Source organism: Sinocyclocheilus anshuiensis, unplaced genomic scaffold (genome assembly GCF_001515605.1).
Source record: "Sinocyclocheilus anshuiensis isolate Anshui unplaced genomic scaffold, SAMN03320099.WGS_v1.1 scaffold126, whole genome shotgun sequence".
In the NCBI taxonomy this organism is placed as follows: Eukaryota; Metazoa; Chordata; class Actinopteri; order Cypriniformes; family Cyprinidae; genus Sinocyclocheilus; species Sinocyclocheilus anshuiensis.
This window is the reverse complement of record NW_015546026.1, coordinates 33376-50701: the sequence shown is the minus strand read 5'-3', so window position 1 is coordinate 50701 and position 17326 is coordinate 33376. Positions and strand designations below refer to the sequence as shown.

The 17326-nt window shown below is 39.0% G+C and overlaps 1 protein-coding gene across 1 annotated transcript in view; it reads right to left on the bottom strand.

Moving 5' to 3' along the window:
- Positions 1–1674: 1674 nt before the first annotated feature.
- The window catches only part of mrc1a (mannose receptor, C type 1a), a gene marked incomplete at its 5' end in the record, with an annotated part of 47685 nt that continues 32033 nt past the window's right edge, over positions 1675–17326 (bottom strand). The window contains 7 exons of the mRNA XM_016499732.1: positions 1675–1715; positions 1823–1984; positions 2078–2194; positions 3386–3538; positions 3857–4022; positions 4524–4756; positions 5004–5109. Of these exons, the coding sequence (XP_016355218.1) occupies positions 1675–1715; positions 1823–1984; positions 2078–2194; positions 3386–3538; positions 3857–4022; positions 4524–4756; positions 5004–5109 (978 nt within the window). The remainder of the gene's footprint in view (positions 1716–1822; positions 1985–2077; positions 2195–3385; positions 3539–3856; positions 4023–4523; positions 4757–5003; positions 5110–17326) is intronic.

Sequence of the window (17326 nt, the reverse complement as noted above, 5' to 3'; positions counted from 1 at the left end):
TGTAGTCATTGGGTACACAGGGCCGTGCAACTTTTGGTACCGGCACTAAGCAAGATGTTTTCCATAGCACTGGGACCCTCTCCAGATATAGGCTCAGGCTAAAGATGTATTGTAGCACACCACAAAGTTGCGGGGCACAGGCTTTCAGTATTCTTGGACTGATTCCATCAGGGCCCACAGCCTTTGTGGGGCTAAGCCTGCTCAATTCCCTTCTTACTTGATCCTCTGAGATGGTGATGGTTCCAGAGGAATCTGGCGTAGTGGTCACTACATGGGGGGGGGTGGACTAGTGAATGTGTAGAGAAGTTATAGGAGGGGAGCATTTGAGACTTCACATCAAATCTATTGAAGAAAAGATTAAGCTCATTAGCATGGTCTATATTGCCCTCCAACAGCTGGCTGCCGGTCTTGTAGCCAGTGATGGTTCTCATGCCTCTCCACACCTCCCTCAAGTTATTTTGTTGCAGGCTATTTTCCAATTTCCTCCTGTACTTTTCCTTTCCCTCCCTTATCTTGACAGACAGCAGTCTTTGAGCCCTCTTAGCTTCCTCCTTATCACCCGTCCTAAAAGCCCTCTTTTTATCATTGAGAGCACCTTTAATGTACTTGGTGACCCAGGGTTTATTGTTAGGGAAGCAATAAATAGTTTTCATGGGCATGCAGATGTCAACACAGAAGTTAATATATTCCGTGATGCAGTCAGTCAGTTGGTCAATGTCATCACCCTGTGGCTCACAGAGCACCTCCCAGTTAGTAGACTCAAAGCACTCCTGCAGGGCAGTATTGGCTTCATCAGACCATTTCCTCACCTTCCTGACAGTAGCAGGTTGCCTCTGAACCAGGGGTTTGTATATTGGAAGGAGATGGATCAGGTTGTGATCTGGCCTGCCTAGTGGGGGGAGGGCTGAAGAGCTGTAGGCCCCTTTAACATTTGAATACATCAAGTCTAGGGTCCTGACACCTCTGGTGTAACAATCCACATACTGAGTGAAGGTAGGAAGTGTTTTCGTGAGGGACGCTTGATTGAAGTCGCCGGAGATGAGATACAAGGCGTCGGGGTGGCGAGTCTGAAGTTTGGCAGTTTTAGTTTACACTCGAAGTAGGTTGTCTCTCTAAGCGAGATCCCAATTTCGTTGGTCATCCGACGTGACGCCTCCGTTCCCTCCTTCAGGGAACGAGGGTTACCATGCGTAACCGAGACGTTACATACGTAACCTGAGACAAACTTTAGAATTATTTATTTATTTTTATTTTTTTTATTAATTCATTCCATTTGGCTGATTGAACGAAACAGTTTTCTTCATTAACCATTGAATCATTGATTCACCCGATTGGGTGGGCCGGGTGCGTTAATTGCATTAAAGATTTTAATTAGATTAACCTGTTAAATAGACAGCCCTAATATATATATCAGTAGACCAAGATTGCAGGGAACGCTGGGCACAATCGCACTCATGACCAGTGTGATAGCCCCAAAAACTCACCTACAAGGATGTGTGTGTGTTGAATATGGACACTTGTGTTGGTGCCATCAAACAGAATTAATTGGAATTTTACAAAATGTAATAGGTAAATGTGTGATTATATAAAAAAAAGCATTCATTTGTAAACTTTGACAGCCCTAATTATAATTAATTACAATTAACTCCTTGCAGAACTTGAAATGTAGATGTATTACATACGTCGTATTGATGGTTTCTCTGTTGGTGGTATAACTGAAATATAACGACATATTTGTACATGCTTATGAAAGGTAATCTCTAATATTAAACTGAATGTAAAAAAATAGAGTTGCATTTGTATATTTGTTTGGACAACTAACCTTTTGCAGTCTTGCAAATGTAAGGCTTGTAAGAATTGCAGTTTGTGGTACTCCACATACCAGTGTTTGACTGGACTTCCACACAGCTACCAAAATCACTGGGCATCTGGGGTTTCCAGTTTGTGTAATCTACCACCATATTATCAATCCACATCCATTCTCCTGTGACACACACACACACACACACACACACATCAGATGATGCTTCTGAGATCATTTTGAGAATTGTTTGCTTGGATTAAATACATTTCTAACCCATATGACTGCGGTGCATGCCAATCCAGAATGATTTGATTCCATCCTGCATGATCTCAGTATTCCGATTAATAAACATGGATTCTATTGGGTCTTCGATACTCACCAGTGATGCTCCTGAAATTAGAGACCAGTCTTATTTTTTCAGTCACCAAAAAGAAAACAAAAAGTGGTCCAATAAAAGTGGGCAATCAAATATTTTGTTTATGTAACATTTGAAGCTTGAACATTTTTCAAAACATATCCTTACTGTGTTTGCTAAGAAGAAAAAGTCATACTCTCACACAAAGTCATACTTTCAATAATAGTATCTCTACATAGATGCAATACTACACTCTAAAAAATGCTGGGATAAAAACAAACATTTCAGGGTTATTTGGCAACCCGGCACTGGGTAAATATTGGGCAGAACACATGCTGGGTTATTTTGACTCAGTTTTTCGGGTTTTATACATTAACCCATTTGCTGGGTTGCTTTTTTTTTTTTTTTACAGTGCTGGGTCAGTTAACCAATTAAAGGTTTTTCATTTTAAATAATAAAAATGCACCCTAAAATCTGTGTTATACAGTACAAGAACAGTAGGCTATACAGTATACAATATTTTTTTTATTCAATGTCAAGTCAGTCTTTAACAATCATAAAATACTCAAAAACACTGAGTAAGTGTTACTTTAACACTGTGTAGATTGGGACAATATGTACTCTGAGCAGAGTTGATTTAACTCTGGGGATTTTGCTGTATACAAACCTTAATTTAATTCAGGAAGTTTCCCGTCAGTCAAGTTTTCTTTCAGAACAGAACACAAAATGACTATTGACGATGTATCCAGTTTTAACCAGTTTGGCACAGTTTACCCAACATTGGGTTACACTGACCCAGCACTAGGTAGGTGTGTGAGAGGGTTCATCATTTGTACTGACATTGAAAATGAACCAGCAGCTGAGTTACAGAAAAAAAAAACTACCCAGCACCAGGGTAAAGAAACAAAACAAAACATATTTAAAATAACCCAATAAAATGACCCAACAAGCGGCAACCCAGCATTTGAGTGAGTGAGTGAATAAATAAATAAATTTTTTTTTAGACTGCAGAAAACCTAGCACCTGTGTAAAAATATAAAAAATAGCCCAATAAAATGACCCAACAGGCTGAACCTAGCATTTGGAAGGAAGGAAGGAAGGAAGGGATACATACATACATAAAATAACCCAGCATTTTTTGTGTATTGTGTGACTCATGTTTATATTAAAACAAATACATTTACTCTTGTACACTTAAGTTCTTGTACAAAGTAAGTAATGCTTACCCATTCTCATGCATTCCACTGTGGCATGAGCCCAGTTGTCAGACCTAGAGGCCATGAAGGCATAACAGTGTCCTCTAAAAGGGATCCAGGTTTTATGCTTCTTTGAATCAGGGCAGTTCCCTGGCATCTGAGGTGGATCTGTGGGAGCAATGTCTTCGGGGCAGTGGAAGGATGTTAGCATATTAACTTTGTCTTCAACTAGAAATTCAACTAATAAAAACTATAAGCACCACTCTACAAGTGTCTGTTTTAATGTGATTATGCCTGAAATTTGAATTTTCTGCTTAACATTTATAACAATTAATTAATACAATTATATTAATAAATTAATTAAATATATTAAAAATATATTAATTTTATTAATATATTAATTATATTAATGAAATTAATATACAAAATTAAATTTACTAAAGTAAATTATTTGTAAGATAATTTACATGTTTATTGCTTGCAGAATGTTGAATGAAATACCTGTGGATCGCTTGCATAGGGAATAATACTTGTTGCTGCATGCAGTAGTTTTCCAGTCACCATCCGTGTCAATATATACACAAGCGAAATTATTTTTGGGCTCTCCTGTTGCCCATTTACTGTAGCTTAGAAGCCAGTTGTCCACCCAGCGGTACCGACCACTTGTCTAAAGCAAACAAATTTCATTGTTAAGATTCTTGACATTACCAACATGTCTTAACATGCTAGCAGTGACTACAATTTTGCCATGTAGAAGATATTCAACATCTTTTTTTTGGTCCTCGAACAACATTCCTGTCAAACAAAGTCTTCACACTAACCCTAATTTTTGATCCGAACCATAACCTATACCTATAAGGCAAATTATACAGGGATAAGAATGTTGTTGAAGACCCAACCCCAGCACTAATCTTGGTTGATCATAGCGTTGATCATAGCGTTATTCCATGATCCACATGGATGTTGATCCAGGAACATTTATTACATGGCAAAATTTTTGTTACCCATTTGAGCACACTCACACACACATTATGTTAGCTTGACACTGTAGTAAACTTTTTTTGTTTTTTATTTACTTTACAAAATTAAAGTTTTTAAATTTTGTCATGTGTTTCAATGCTTACTTTATGCACATGGGAATTACACATTTTCTAATTAATTTTTGTACCAGGTTGCTATTGAGACCGATCCACAGAGGCTCCTTAAGTTTGCTGACTCTAAGGATGGTGTAAGCCTGGCTGATGGAATCAAGCACACTGGCAAGGTCAGCATCATCTGCTTTACACTGTCTCCTAGCTTCATCCCAGCTCATTTTCTCCATTTGAACCTTGTATGAATCATTTGCCAGTGTGAAGAAATGTTGTGGCAATGCTGTTGTCACAGGACGAGCAAGCTGAGAGTCTATAACACATAGGTTAAATACAGGTTACACACGTTAGGTGAAATACGCTAAATAAATGAACAGTGACCTGCTCTAACAATTACTGCTTACCAATAAACTGGTTTGTGTTTTAATACAAGTCATAACATTATACTGCAGAGATTTGCTTGAGCTGTGACCAGTACATTTGTGATATACTTAACTAAAATAATTGTATTAACATTATTTCAGATACAAATTTTGCAATGATTTGATGATTGATCCAACCTGTTTTCCTTTTGCAGATGAAACCTCTTTGATCTCCACAGACTTTAACTTTCCACACACCTGTCATCTTTTCTGGGCTTCTAACCATGACAACACAGTCAAAAATCTGAATGGAATAGAGTTCAGAAAAATTATCTCAGCATAAAAAATAAACAAACAAATATACAAAAGTCAAACATGTTTTTCCTTTCTATGTAAAATGTATACGTTAATAAAAACTTCATGTTCATATTTATATATTACCACTGTTCTCTCACCCAGCAACCCCACTCCACTCCTTCTCCCAAACACACTTGGTCTTTACTTAGCCTGCTAACAATTATGTATACAATTTGAATAAACATGAAAATATTAAATAAATAAAAGACAGAGTAGTTAGTATAGCAGTTACTTAGTTAGTTAGTATATACATGTTTTTATTGTTACCATTTGTCACCAATGTTCTACTAATGGCCCAATGGCTATGTTAGCTGGGAAAGATACAGATTTTGATACAATTTTACACAGAATTTTTCAGAGTTTCATTTACATATTTTCAAGGCAAGAGTGAGAAAATGATTTCAACTCTGGTAGCCTCAAAATCCAGAATTGCACCTCTTAAAAAATTACCTAGACTGTAGCTAATATAAGCCCTAATAGGTGTCAGGCTAGGCAATAATCTGTTGAAGGATTTTAAAGCCCAAAGTATACTTCACTTTTTATGTGTACTCAAAGGACAGCATACAGTGCATGTTACACAAATTTCGTCATCAGAATAGTACGCGCGTACTGTACGCACACCACTCGATTTTTGTAGCATGTGTAGGTCGCACACATGCATTGAATTTGTTTTGCAGTAATCAGTTGTTCCACAAGGTGGCAACACTGTCCCGGGCTGTTGTTTCAAAGTTGAAAATGAAACTAAAGAGGCGGAACAACAGCAACAACAAAATAGCGGAGATGCAACAACAACTGCAGAGGTGCTCATGTACTCAATAGCCTGTAAATCATCTTGGTTACACATGTAACCCTAGTTCCCTGAATAGGGAACAAGACACTGCATCAATAGCTGGCGCTGTGGGAACACCTCCAGTTATGACGATGATCTGAAGCCTGTATAAAACTCATATAAATTTATTGGCTGATGGTGCTGCTAGCGATGACCTCTGAGGTGCTGCATCACTTGTGCTTTAAAACGATGTATCCTTGCCATTAAGCATTTCTGCAAAGGAAGTCATATGCAGTAACGAAGGAGTACGGCAAACTAAATGCATTACCTAGATGTTCCGCTGCATAGGTTCACTCAATGTTGCATCAGTAGGTACTATACTGTACCCTACTATGGTGTGACTGCTAGCTTATGAAATCATGAAATGACTACAGACGGACAGATAAATATGAACTGACACCTGTTTAAGCAGACAGAACCTTGAAACTAGGGGTCAAGTCGATAATCCAGTTTTGAAGAGGTGGTTTGCTGATATACAAATATCCTTCAATGATGCACCCTTAGATAATGCCTGAAAGGAGGCGTTGAGTTGATTCATAAAATGGTGAATAAACTGTACATAATCAGTATAAGAAGCACTGCTCTTGTTGATTGAGGACAATTTCTCGATGTTGAGACAACAAACTCTTTGAGTCAGTATCAGCCAATAGTCAAAATAATGGACTATTGGCTTATACTGAGCTACAAGTCGCTAAGACCAGGCCAAAGGGTAGCACCTACAATTGGTAAGCTTTGCCCCAATAATCAGACAGTCCTCTAGTAGAATTTGGCACGTAATGTGTCTCTGTGTCAACATTCTGAAATTGCATTTACTGAATAAAGTTCAGCAGACATACGTCCAGGCTTTGACGTAAACCGCCATACTTGTGTAACACCCTACTCTTACAGATGTTGTCTTTCTTTTTTTTCTTCTATTAATTTCACGAAAAAAGGGACAGTGTACATTAATCAACATTTATGAATGTAAATTTACCCAAATTAGCCGGACGGCTAGTTTTAATTTGTAGTCCCTTTGCCAGATGTTATGAGGCCAAAAAACTAGAGAAAGAAAAAAACTAAATAGAAAAACAATAATGAAATTCAGCCAAAAAATATAAATAATTCTCTAAAATAAATTTAAACAACAAAGTATACAAAATGACAATACAAAATAAAGAAATAAGTACTAAAAAATAAATATAAAAATCAGCTTATCAAGATAAATAAACAACATTAATGTTCACGTTGGTTATGAAGAAGCCATTTCTTAAAATTATGCTTAAATTAGTTAAATGATGTACATTCTCTAATTGATTGTGGTATTGGATTCCACTGATGTGATGCTGTGAAAGAAAAAAAACAGCTTGACCAAACAAGGTTTTCCTACGTAGAATTATGCAATCAGCTTTAGCTGCACCTCTAGTTACTCTGTTTTCAATATATTTAAATTTAATAAAGTCAACCAGAGGAGGAGGAGCCAAAACATGCATAATCTTATAAACTAAACAAACATTTTTAAACTTGATGTTTTCCCAACTAAGCAGGTTATACGTATAGTGCTTGTTTGTACAATAATTCCAATGGTTTTAGAACTATAGAATGTGTATTAGACGAACTTGTCAGACAATAAGTAATATGAGAAAGATTCATAGAATGAAAATCTACATTTGCTGCCTCAGAGTTTCTAATATACCGAAAATTAAATGAATTAAATTTTACCTATTTACATACCTTTTTATATGCGTTTTAAAACCAAGACATGAGTCCAAATGAACCCCTAAGTATTTATATTCCGAAATAACCTGTAATCTCTCTCCTGAAATGAAAATAACTTGTTTTATATCAACACTATGTCCTTTAGAAAAGAACATACTAGCTGCTTTTCTGGAGCTCTTTAGGATGAACAAACAGGTTATTTTATTATGTGTCTCTCAACCAATTATGGGAACACCCTTTTAATACCAAACAATAACCTCTAACTGATATAGAGCAATGGAAATAAAAGTCAAAATCTGTATTTAACAACACCACTAACTTTAAACAAAATACCATATAAGGAAGTTAGTCAGTATTTCCCAATAAACAATTACAAGTTTTATTTATTTAGAGAGAGGGAGAGAGAGAGAGAGAGAGAGAGAGAGAGAGGGAGAGAGAGAGAGAGAGCAAATGCTGCAAAAAGATTTGAATGGAATATGATTTTAAATATAATATAATAATAATAATAATAATAATAATTCCCCAATAGTCTCAGGCAAGGTTCCCAACATGGGGCTTGGTGAAACTTCCCTCAATATATCACAAATAACTCACTAGCCAAATATCAGTGGGCTGGTGACACTTAAGGGGTTAATAATATATGTAGGATACATTATTAACCTCACTTATAATACACATTCATAAAAGTGCAATATGTAACTCTTTATAGACTTTATGTAGCCCTGCGCCTTTTCAGCGCTGCGTTTGCTGTCTTCTGTCTTCCCTTCATATTTCCACAGCGTAAAGGTAAAGTCATATGGATTTATGAATAAAATGCTTGTTTTAAAATCTAAAATTTGTTAAGGCATACACAAACATTACAATGCACATGAAAACTTTAGTTAATTCTACAATAAGTAAATCCATTTCAACAGCTAATACGCTTCAACAGTGATCTAGCCTATTCACTGTATTACAGGTTGAACTAAATGGTTTCAGATACTTCATTGCTCTGTCTATGGTTCATTGTTATTGACCATGGACAGTTTATGCTGTCCATATAGATGACAAACCAATGGGCCAGTCTGTAAAAAAAAAAAAAAAACGGCTCACCAGGCCCACCTGGATATAATGATTGACAGGCTGGGGGCATGATCGGCTCAGAATGCATTTTCAAATCCACATTCACTAGTCTACACTGATCGCAGGGTATTTAATGAAAATGCAATTGAAACGTCTTGTGTAAGTGTCAATGCATTTAAGAAAAATAAAAGACATTTAAATCACCATTTTTGCAACCATTTTGCTGCACATTTGGCTCAAATTGCATTTTGAAATTCACACTGCATTTTGCTACAATTATCACGAGGTATCATGATGAAAATGCTCATCTCAAGTGTCCTACCCATAATTCTAAATGCATTTAGGAAAAATGGCATTTAAATGATAATTTTGCTACAGTTTTTGCTTGGACATATTAAACATATCTAATCAATTTGGGTACTACAATTTCATTTTAATTTTGCAACTTATAAAGCGTTAAAATATGTTTTTAATTTACATATTAAAACTAGTGTAGAAAATGGCAAATGTAAATTATATAATTGAATTTTCATTTTCATTTTGCACTAAATGTTGCACATATGATATGTGAAAATGTAAATTTAAATACAGAAATACATTGCCATTTTACATATTGCATTGTCATTTTGCATATTACATCTCAAAATGGATTTTGCAACCCATATGCTTCCATAGAGACATACATGTCATATTCTCTTATGTGCCACCATGGGCGGCGCTAGGAAGGGGCTAGCAGGTGCTCCAGCACCCCCATAGCACCCCCATACATTAAGTTTAAGATTAAATAAAATACAAACATTTGACTCATTACACATGCATAACTTGTGCAATGCAGTACAACGTGATGTGATTTACAGTTGCACATTCCGTAATGTTTTAGCATTTTATTTAAAAAAATGGATCGGTTCCTTGTGCCAAGTAGGCCTGCCCCTGACTAAGGATTTTTCTAGTCAACTAGTCGCACGTTTATATTAATTTTTTTAATATAATAACCTACTAAATCATCTTTCAATATGCATTTAGGCGTAGGCTATTATAGCCTATATTCCGCGCTCAAGCGCGTGCATAAAGCTTACTGCAAACACCAGAAAAAGTAATGATTATGAATGCGTCTGGGAAAAAGACATTTTAATTATTTATTACTAAATTAGTGCTTTCTCAGTCAGTGTCAGTCAAACACAGGTGCTGACTCTCCATCTCCACAGTAATGGATGTGCCTTTAATAGAGAAATGCACCTTTCATACAGAATACATACTTTGAGAAGATTTGTTTTTTTGTTTGAATTGGTTCGTTTAATAGTAGACATTTCAAGCTTTCTACAGATTTATTTCTTATGTCTGTGAGCTGGTTCATTGTTGTGACGTGCTCCATTCATGGAGACTGCATGAGACGGCAGAAAGCACATCCAAAAATGACGGAGTATTTTACGTCCTTCCCACAGAAAAAAAAAAAAAAGATTGCGCTGGTGCCCTCATGTCATACAGTAAGCGCGATAATACTCCCACACTCCTCAAACACTTCAAATGTGCCTATATAGCCATTTCATTATTAATACAAATAATAATAATAATAACCTGTTTTGGTCATATTTAATATTAATTGCCCAGCTCCCCTGTCATTGATCTAGCACCCCCTCAGCACCTGCATTCAAAATTATCTGGCGCCGCCCTTGTGCGCCACAGAAATCAAGGCAAAATGAATGAATTCTGATCAGTCTCTTTGTAGCAAACTCAACAGAAATATTGTCCTTGACAATATAATCACAAGCTGTAGGCTTAGAAATAACTTACTAATTGTTAGTTAATAAAACAAATAACACTAAAGCAAATCAAGCCGATTTGGATTACTGTGTTTTACCTACTGAATCAGCATGTTATTCCCCTGCCTACTCTCTCACAACAGCCAGTCGCTGTCACAATTTCTGTAAAGAGGGATTAGCTAGTAACTAAACAGACATAGAAACAATCCAGTAACTAAACAGATAGAAACTTGCTGGTCATGTTTTTTTTTCAGTGTAAATGACAGAGCAGTCTCTCAACAAAGGAAGATAATTCACAACTTTTTGCATGCCCTGGAATTCTGAACATTAAAGCAGAGGCCAAATTTGGTTTTAGTTCCCCTGTTCAAACCCAAATGAATGAAAGGGATTTTTTTTCATTATGGAATTAGTCATAAATGTCTCTATCAATGGACAATGCCATTAATAGAGGCTAAAGCAAAAAGTTGTTTTATGCTACCAAGCCATTTGAAGATTATGCTTTTTGAACTTTTCCATGATTAAGGCCTATTACAGACCTAATTTAAATTTTGTGTGGGAAACAGAAAAACAGAAATGTGATCAGATATCCAGATACAGAAGGCTCTTGATGTGAACAAATATAAACACACAGTGTCCTGATGCTAATGATTTGATATGCTTGATTGAATCACGGTGATTGTAATGCCAAGTATAAATGTAGCCAATGTCTCCCACCTGACTATGCAGACCAGCTGTTAGCCATCTTCACCCAGATCTTCAACAGATCACAGGAGCTGTGCAATATCCCTTACTGCTTCAAATGCTCTATCCACAGATAGTAATTCCTTACCACTGTCACCTTTTGACTTGCTTAGTTGGGGATACTTAAAATTTGGTAATATTATTGACTTGATTGCATAGACACTACTGGTGAGAACTGAACTGGATAGTTATTAAACTCAACTGAATCAACAGTGAACTGACTTAAACTGAAAAATTGACTATTTAATAGTGTCCTCTTTTTAGAGCTGCTGCACAGCAGAATTTAATTTTGTTTGCATCATTGAAACATTATTTTCCTGTTTAAACTATAAAACTGCTTTGACACAATCTGTATTGCCTAAAGCGCTATGCATACATATATATATAATGGTGACTTGACCTGTTGCTTTAAAGTCTGTGGTCATGAAGTCATTCGAGAGCCTGGTGTTGAACCCCCTGAATGACATCACTGGGCCTTTGTTAGACACCCTCAGTTTACTTATTGAACAAACATGTCCATGAATGATGCAGCAAACATGGGACAGCACTACATCCTGCAACACCTGGACAAACTAGAGACTTAAGTTCAGCCTTCAACACCATTATTCAAAACCCCCTCCTGTCCAAGCTGACCCAGCTCTCTATGCCCACTTCCATCTGTCAGTGGATCACCAACTTCCTGACAGACAGGCAGCAGATAGTGAGGCTGGGAAATTCACATTTAACACCTGCACCATCAGAACTGGCACCCCGAAGGATGTGTGGTCTCCCCACTACACTTCTCCCACTACTACACTTCTGCACTTCTACAGATGTACTTGGCGATCAATGAGTCTATTCTGTGCACAGTTAAATGCCTCCCAAGGCCTCTACTAAAGGGGTGGTTGATTGTGAACTTTTTGAACTTTAGTTACTGTGTAATGTTGCTGTTTGAGCATAAACAATATCTGTAAAGTTACGACGCTGAAAGTTCAATGCAAATGGGAAAATTGTCTTAAAATTATGGCAGTTTAACGCCTTTAAATATGGCTCGTAGGGACTACAACGAGCTACTTCCCAGGTTGGTGACATCAGAAACCCTGAAATTTACATAAACCCGTCCCCGGGAACATGCAACAAAGGGGGCGAGGCCATGTTGTGCTGCTTTAGAGAAGAGGAAGAGTTGTTGCCATGCAGTCAAAACTAGGGGTGCATGAAAAAAATCCATTCATATATAAATCGCAATTCTGTCTTCTAATGATTCTAATGGATTCACAATTTTCCAAATCAATGTTCTAATCCTGTTCCTTGTGTCCCCCTGCTCTGCACACGCTCTGCTCTGCATTTCTCTCTCGCCTGATTTAGATCATCAGCTCGTCAGCTCCATCAAGGACTGTGTTCCAATTATACACTTTATGTGTACAGACTATGGAAGCAAAATAATGCCATATGTCTTTGAAACAAAAAAGCATGTTGAATAGCACTAACTGAAAAAATAATGCATTGCATTAATCGTGCTTGCATTTTAATGCCTTGTATTTCCAGGGCTTGCCTTTTTAGGTCCTAAAATGTAACATAGTTGATTATTTAAGCTGTGAATATTTCAATTCAAAATATTTCACACACATTTTCATAATTAAAAATTAAATAATTCATATTCACTTTCCAGAATTCACTTCCAAAATATTAAATCTGTTTAAAAATACGATGTATAATATTCGATAGTCAAATTTCGGCCAATTTTATTTCACTTTCCAAATTCGCTTCCACAAATTCAGTGGTTAAAATTCGACAGAAAATTCGCCTTTGCACATCCGGGAGCTGCAGGAATAGCAGTAGAGCACCGATGCATGATCTCCAGCTGCTGTCAGTCACTCACCAGCAGGTGACGCAAGTGGCTGTTGGTGAAGACCAAAGCAACAGGTGGATCAAATCATTCATTCACAAAAACTGATCTGCAGAAATGGAGCAAGTGGTAAGAAGAAGTTATGATAATCAGGGCCAGTATAAACATGTGGAAAAGCTGATTGTGTGTATGTTTAATTCAACATCTTGCTGTTTCCTGTAGCTTACATGTAAGCAGCTTACTCTACCACAAAGAAGATTATAATGCTATTTTACCCAATGCTGAAGTACAGAACTAACATTACATCTGAGGAAAGCATATATTGCTTTCGGTTGCTTAGTTTCTATAACGTTGTATCATTGTGTGATGCTGTGCTGCAATACTGGGGTTCCTCCTCATACTTCACACTCCAGGATTCCCCAACGAGCATAACGCGCCTCAGTGAACTAATACAGTGATATAAAAAAAGACCTCAGATCTCAGAATACACTTTATTGATGATTATGTGAACTATATACAGGCAAGCAAATGAGGTCAGAAGAATGCAACGCGCTGCATAAAGCTTACTGCAAACACCAGCAAAAGTAATGATTATGAATGCGTCTGGGAAAAAGAAGACATTTTAATTATTTATTACTAAATTAGTGCTTTCCCAGTCAGTGTCGGCTGCAAACACAGGTGCTGACTCTCCATCTCCACAGTAATGGATGTGCCTTTAATAGAGAAATGCACCTTTCATACAGAATACATACTTTGAGAAGATTTGTTTTTTTGTTTGAATTGGTTCGTTTAATAGTAGACATTTCAAGCTTTCTACAGATTTATTTCTTAAGTCTGTGAGCCGGTTCATTGTTGTGACATGTTCCATTCATGGAGACTGCATGAGACGGCAGAAAGCACATCCAAAAATGACGGAGTATTTTATGTCCTTTCCACAGGAAAAAAAAAAAAAAAAGATTGCGCTGGTGCCCCCATGTCATACAGTAAGCGCGATAATACTCCGACACTCCTCAAACACTTCAAATGTGCCTATATAGCCATTTTATTATTAATACAAATAATAATAATAACCTGTTTTGGTCATATTTACTATTAATTGCCCAGCTCCCCTGTCATTGATCTAGCACCTCCTCAGCACCTGCGTTCAAAATTCTCTGGCGCCGCCCTTGTGCGCCACAGAAATCAAGGCAAAATGAATGAATTCTGATCAGTCTCTTTGTAGCAAACTCAACAGAAATATTGTATTTTGTTTATAACTGCTTTCCCTTACCAAGCACTGATCTATAGTGTCAGTCAACAGTCCTACAAAGTTATCAATATCACGATTAGTTTTAACAATATGCAACCACTTTATATCAACATAAAAAAAGGAGTTCAAAAGCATTTGAACTCCAAAAGCAGAGCAGAATTTGCAAAAGCAGGGGTCAACTGGGACTAAAAAGTGGCCCTTGGCCAATTTTTACTTTAAAAAATCTTTTAACTTTTTTATGATCCTTTTAGGGTGTACTCACACTAGGCATGGTTGCCTTGAAACGAGGCCGAGCACTATTATCCCCACTCCCCACTCGCCCACTGGCCTGCACTCACACTTGCACTAAACATTCCTGGCCAGAGCACGCTTACGTCATGTACAAGATAATACACAACATGCGTACCATGCCCGAGCCCAACTGAACTGTGCTCTGGCCCACCTCTTCCAAGCAAGCCAGGGATGGCTAAATGAACAGCGCCCGAGCACAGTAGGGAGCAATCACACTACTCAAACAAACCGGGCACTGGGGTCAAACGCGCTCGGGCACGGTTCAAAACGCCTAGTGTCTGAGTACACCCTTAGACATGGGCGACATTGGCGGCAAGTTGTTAGTCATGGAATCCCTGTAAGCCCCGCCCCCTTAGTTACTGTTGCTCACTCGGACAAACAAACAGAGTTGCTCACTGTCTTACAATGACAGCTGTCAGTGAAAACCTTCTCCCGAGGTGTTTCTGATAAATTTGGGACACAGACTGATCTTCAAGTGGGATTTAAATATGCCATGGAGGGATATATATAAAAGATATTAAAATAAATATGTAAAAATACAGATCACAATGCAAACGGGAGAATTATTTTACGGTCGTAACGATCGCAATGACAACATCCCGGACCAACACCATTCATATACCGCAGACTAAGATTAAATTAACCAGATTAATATGGAGGCACTCTAATATAGACTTTCGTTTATGTGTTTTTGACTTTCACTGCACAGGACATGACGTGAGAACAGTTCGCTATTTAGGTTTGTACGTTAGCATGGACTCACTAACTTTAACGCTAACGTTAGCTAGTTTTAGCCAGAGATACATTGCGGAAGCACATCATGAGATTAACGTTCTGCTTGAGCAGATGAAAAGTGTAACTTAATGAGAGTATGACAACCAGAAAATGAACGTTTTCGTCATTGTGATTGGGGTTAAATGCTTAGGGACATTTTGCTCTGGTTGGATTTAGGAAATGGAATAAAATAAATTACATTGCCTATCCTCTCAGGATAACTGGAATTAGTGTTACAAGTACACTAGGCACATCGTTATTCCATTTTTCTAGCATAAACACCATTAAACCGATGCGAGCTTCGGATCTCCCAATGTTTCTCTATGGCGCTGAAACCTAAAGATGACCGAGTTTTGCTCCCGTGCAACTGATATTCGACTGCCATTGGCTCATCTGCGTTCGAGGGGAGGAGCTTACCGATTGGTCAATTGGAGAACTTAGCCAAGCACTAAATACCCTCAACGTGTTTTTGCAGCGTAGAGCAATGTAACCAATCACAGACATATCTGTGGATTTCTTAAATGCAATGGCCAATCAGAAACGTTTTGTCAGAATTCACTCTCCGCTGAAAGCGCCACAGTTTTTAAGTGCAGTTTTGCACGCTTGTGAATCATCTCATGACTAAGTGCAGACGCGATGTAAATAAGAGATTCATTGTGCAGTTTAGAGCGCTTCATTGATAATAACGGAACTTTGTAAGATCGCGATGAACGAAGATGAGTGACGTGACGTCTCCGTTCCCTCCTTCAGGGAACGAGGGTTACCATACGTAACCGAGACATTCCCTTTCAGTCGGTCACCCCGAGTCACGTCGGTGACTGATGAATTGGGATCCCTACCAAAGCGCCATGGTGCTCAGGCTGGACCGTCTGGGGATGGAGTCGCCATTCTCCCGGGAGCATTGCGCGAGACATCTCGTCGGCTGTACGGTTGAGCAGGCCCGGACTGTGAACAGCACGAAGCCTGTGTTCGCAGAACTGATCCTGAGACTGCTTCGTCGAGGTAGTTGAGAATGCAAATGCTCTGTTCTCTCAGGGGAACAAGGGGTGCCTCCGCAACTTACGTGAAGACACGGGCCAACAGGGACAGCCCGGAGGGCAGGACCTTGTACTGATATGCTCGTTTTTCAGACGCGAACCGCAGCAATGGTCTGTGGTGTGGAAGGGTCGACACATGAAGTACGCGTCCTTCAGGTCGATCGCTGCGAACCAATCTTGGGGACGGATACACCTGAAGATGCATTTCTGCGTAAGCATCTTGAACGGGAGACTGTGAAGGGCCCGGTTCAAGATGCGCAGATCCAAGATAGGTCTCAACCCACCGCCTTTCTTGGGTACAATGAAGTAAGGGCTGTAAAACCCCGACCTCATATCGGCTGGAGGGACCGGCTCTATCGCCTCCTTCGCCAGTAGGACTGCGATCTCTGCCCGCAGAAAAGGGGCATCGGCCGTCCTCACTGTAGTGAAGCTTGATTTGACTGAATCGCATAGCCGAGGCTGATGGTCCGCAGAAGCCAGCGAGACGGGCTGCGGATCGTGACCATCCTTGTGCAGGTCCTTCAGTGCCTTGGCCTGGTGCACCTGCAGTAACGCCATAGCGTGCAAGGCGGAAGCAGCTTCCCCGCAAACCCTACACCCTCGGCGGCCCGGGAAAGCATAGCTGCCATCTCCGGATCCGACTCAGACCTCGCCACCATCCCGGAGGGTGGCAGCGGGGCCGATTCTTCATCGGACAGCTCTCCCTCCGATGCTGAGATTGACATCTGGTCGGGGGGAGGGCCACTGGATACCGCTGGTACGCTCTTTAAAGAGGGCCCAGCGCGTTCCGTGGGTCGCTCCACTGGATCGGAGGAGCAAGAGCAGTGATGGCAACCCACTCGACACTGGAACGACCACCGCTGAAGCGCCGTCCCGCCAACACAGAAAGCTTCCGAGAGCG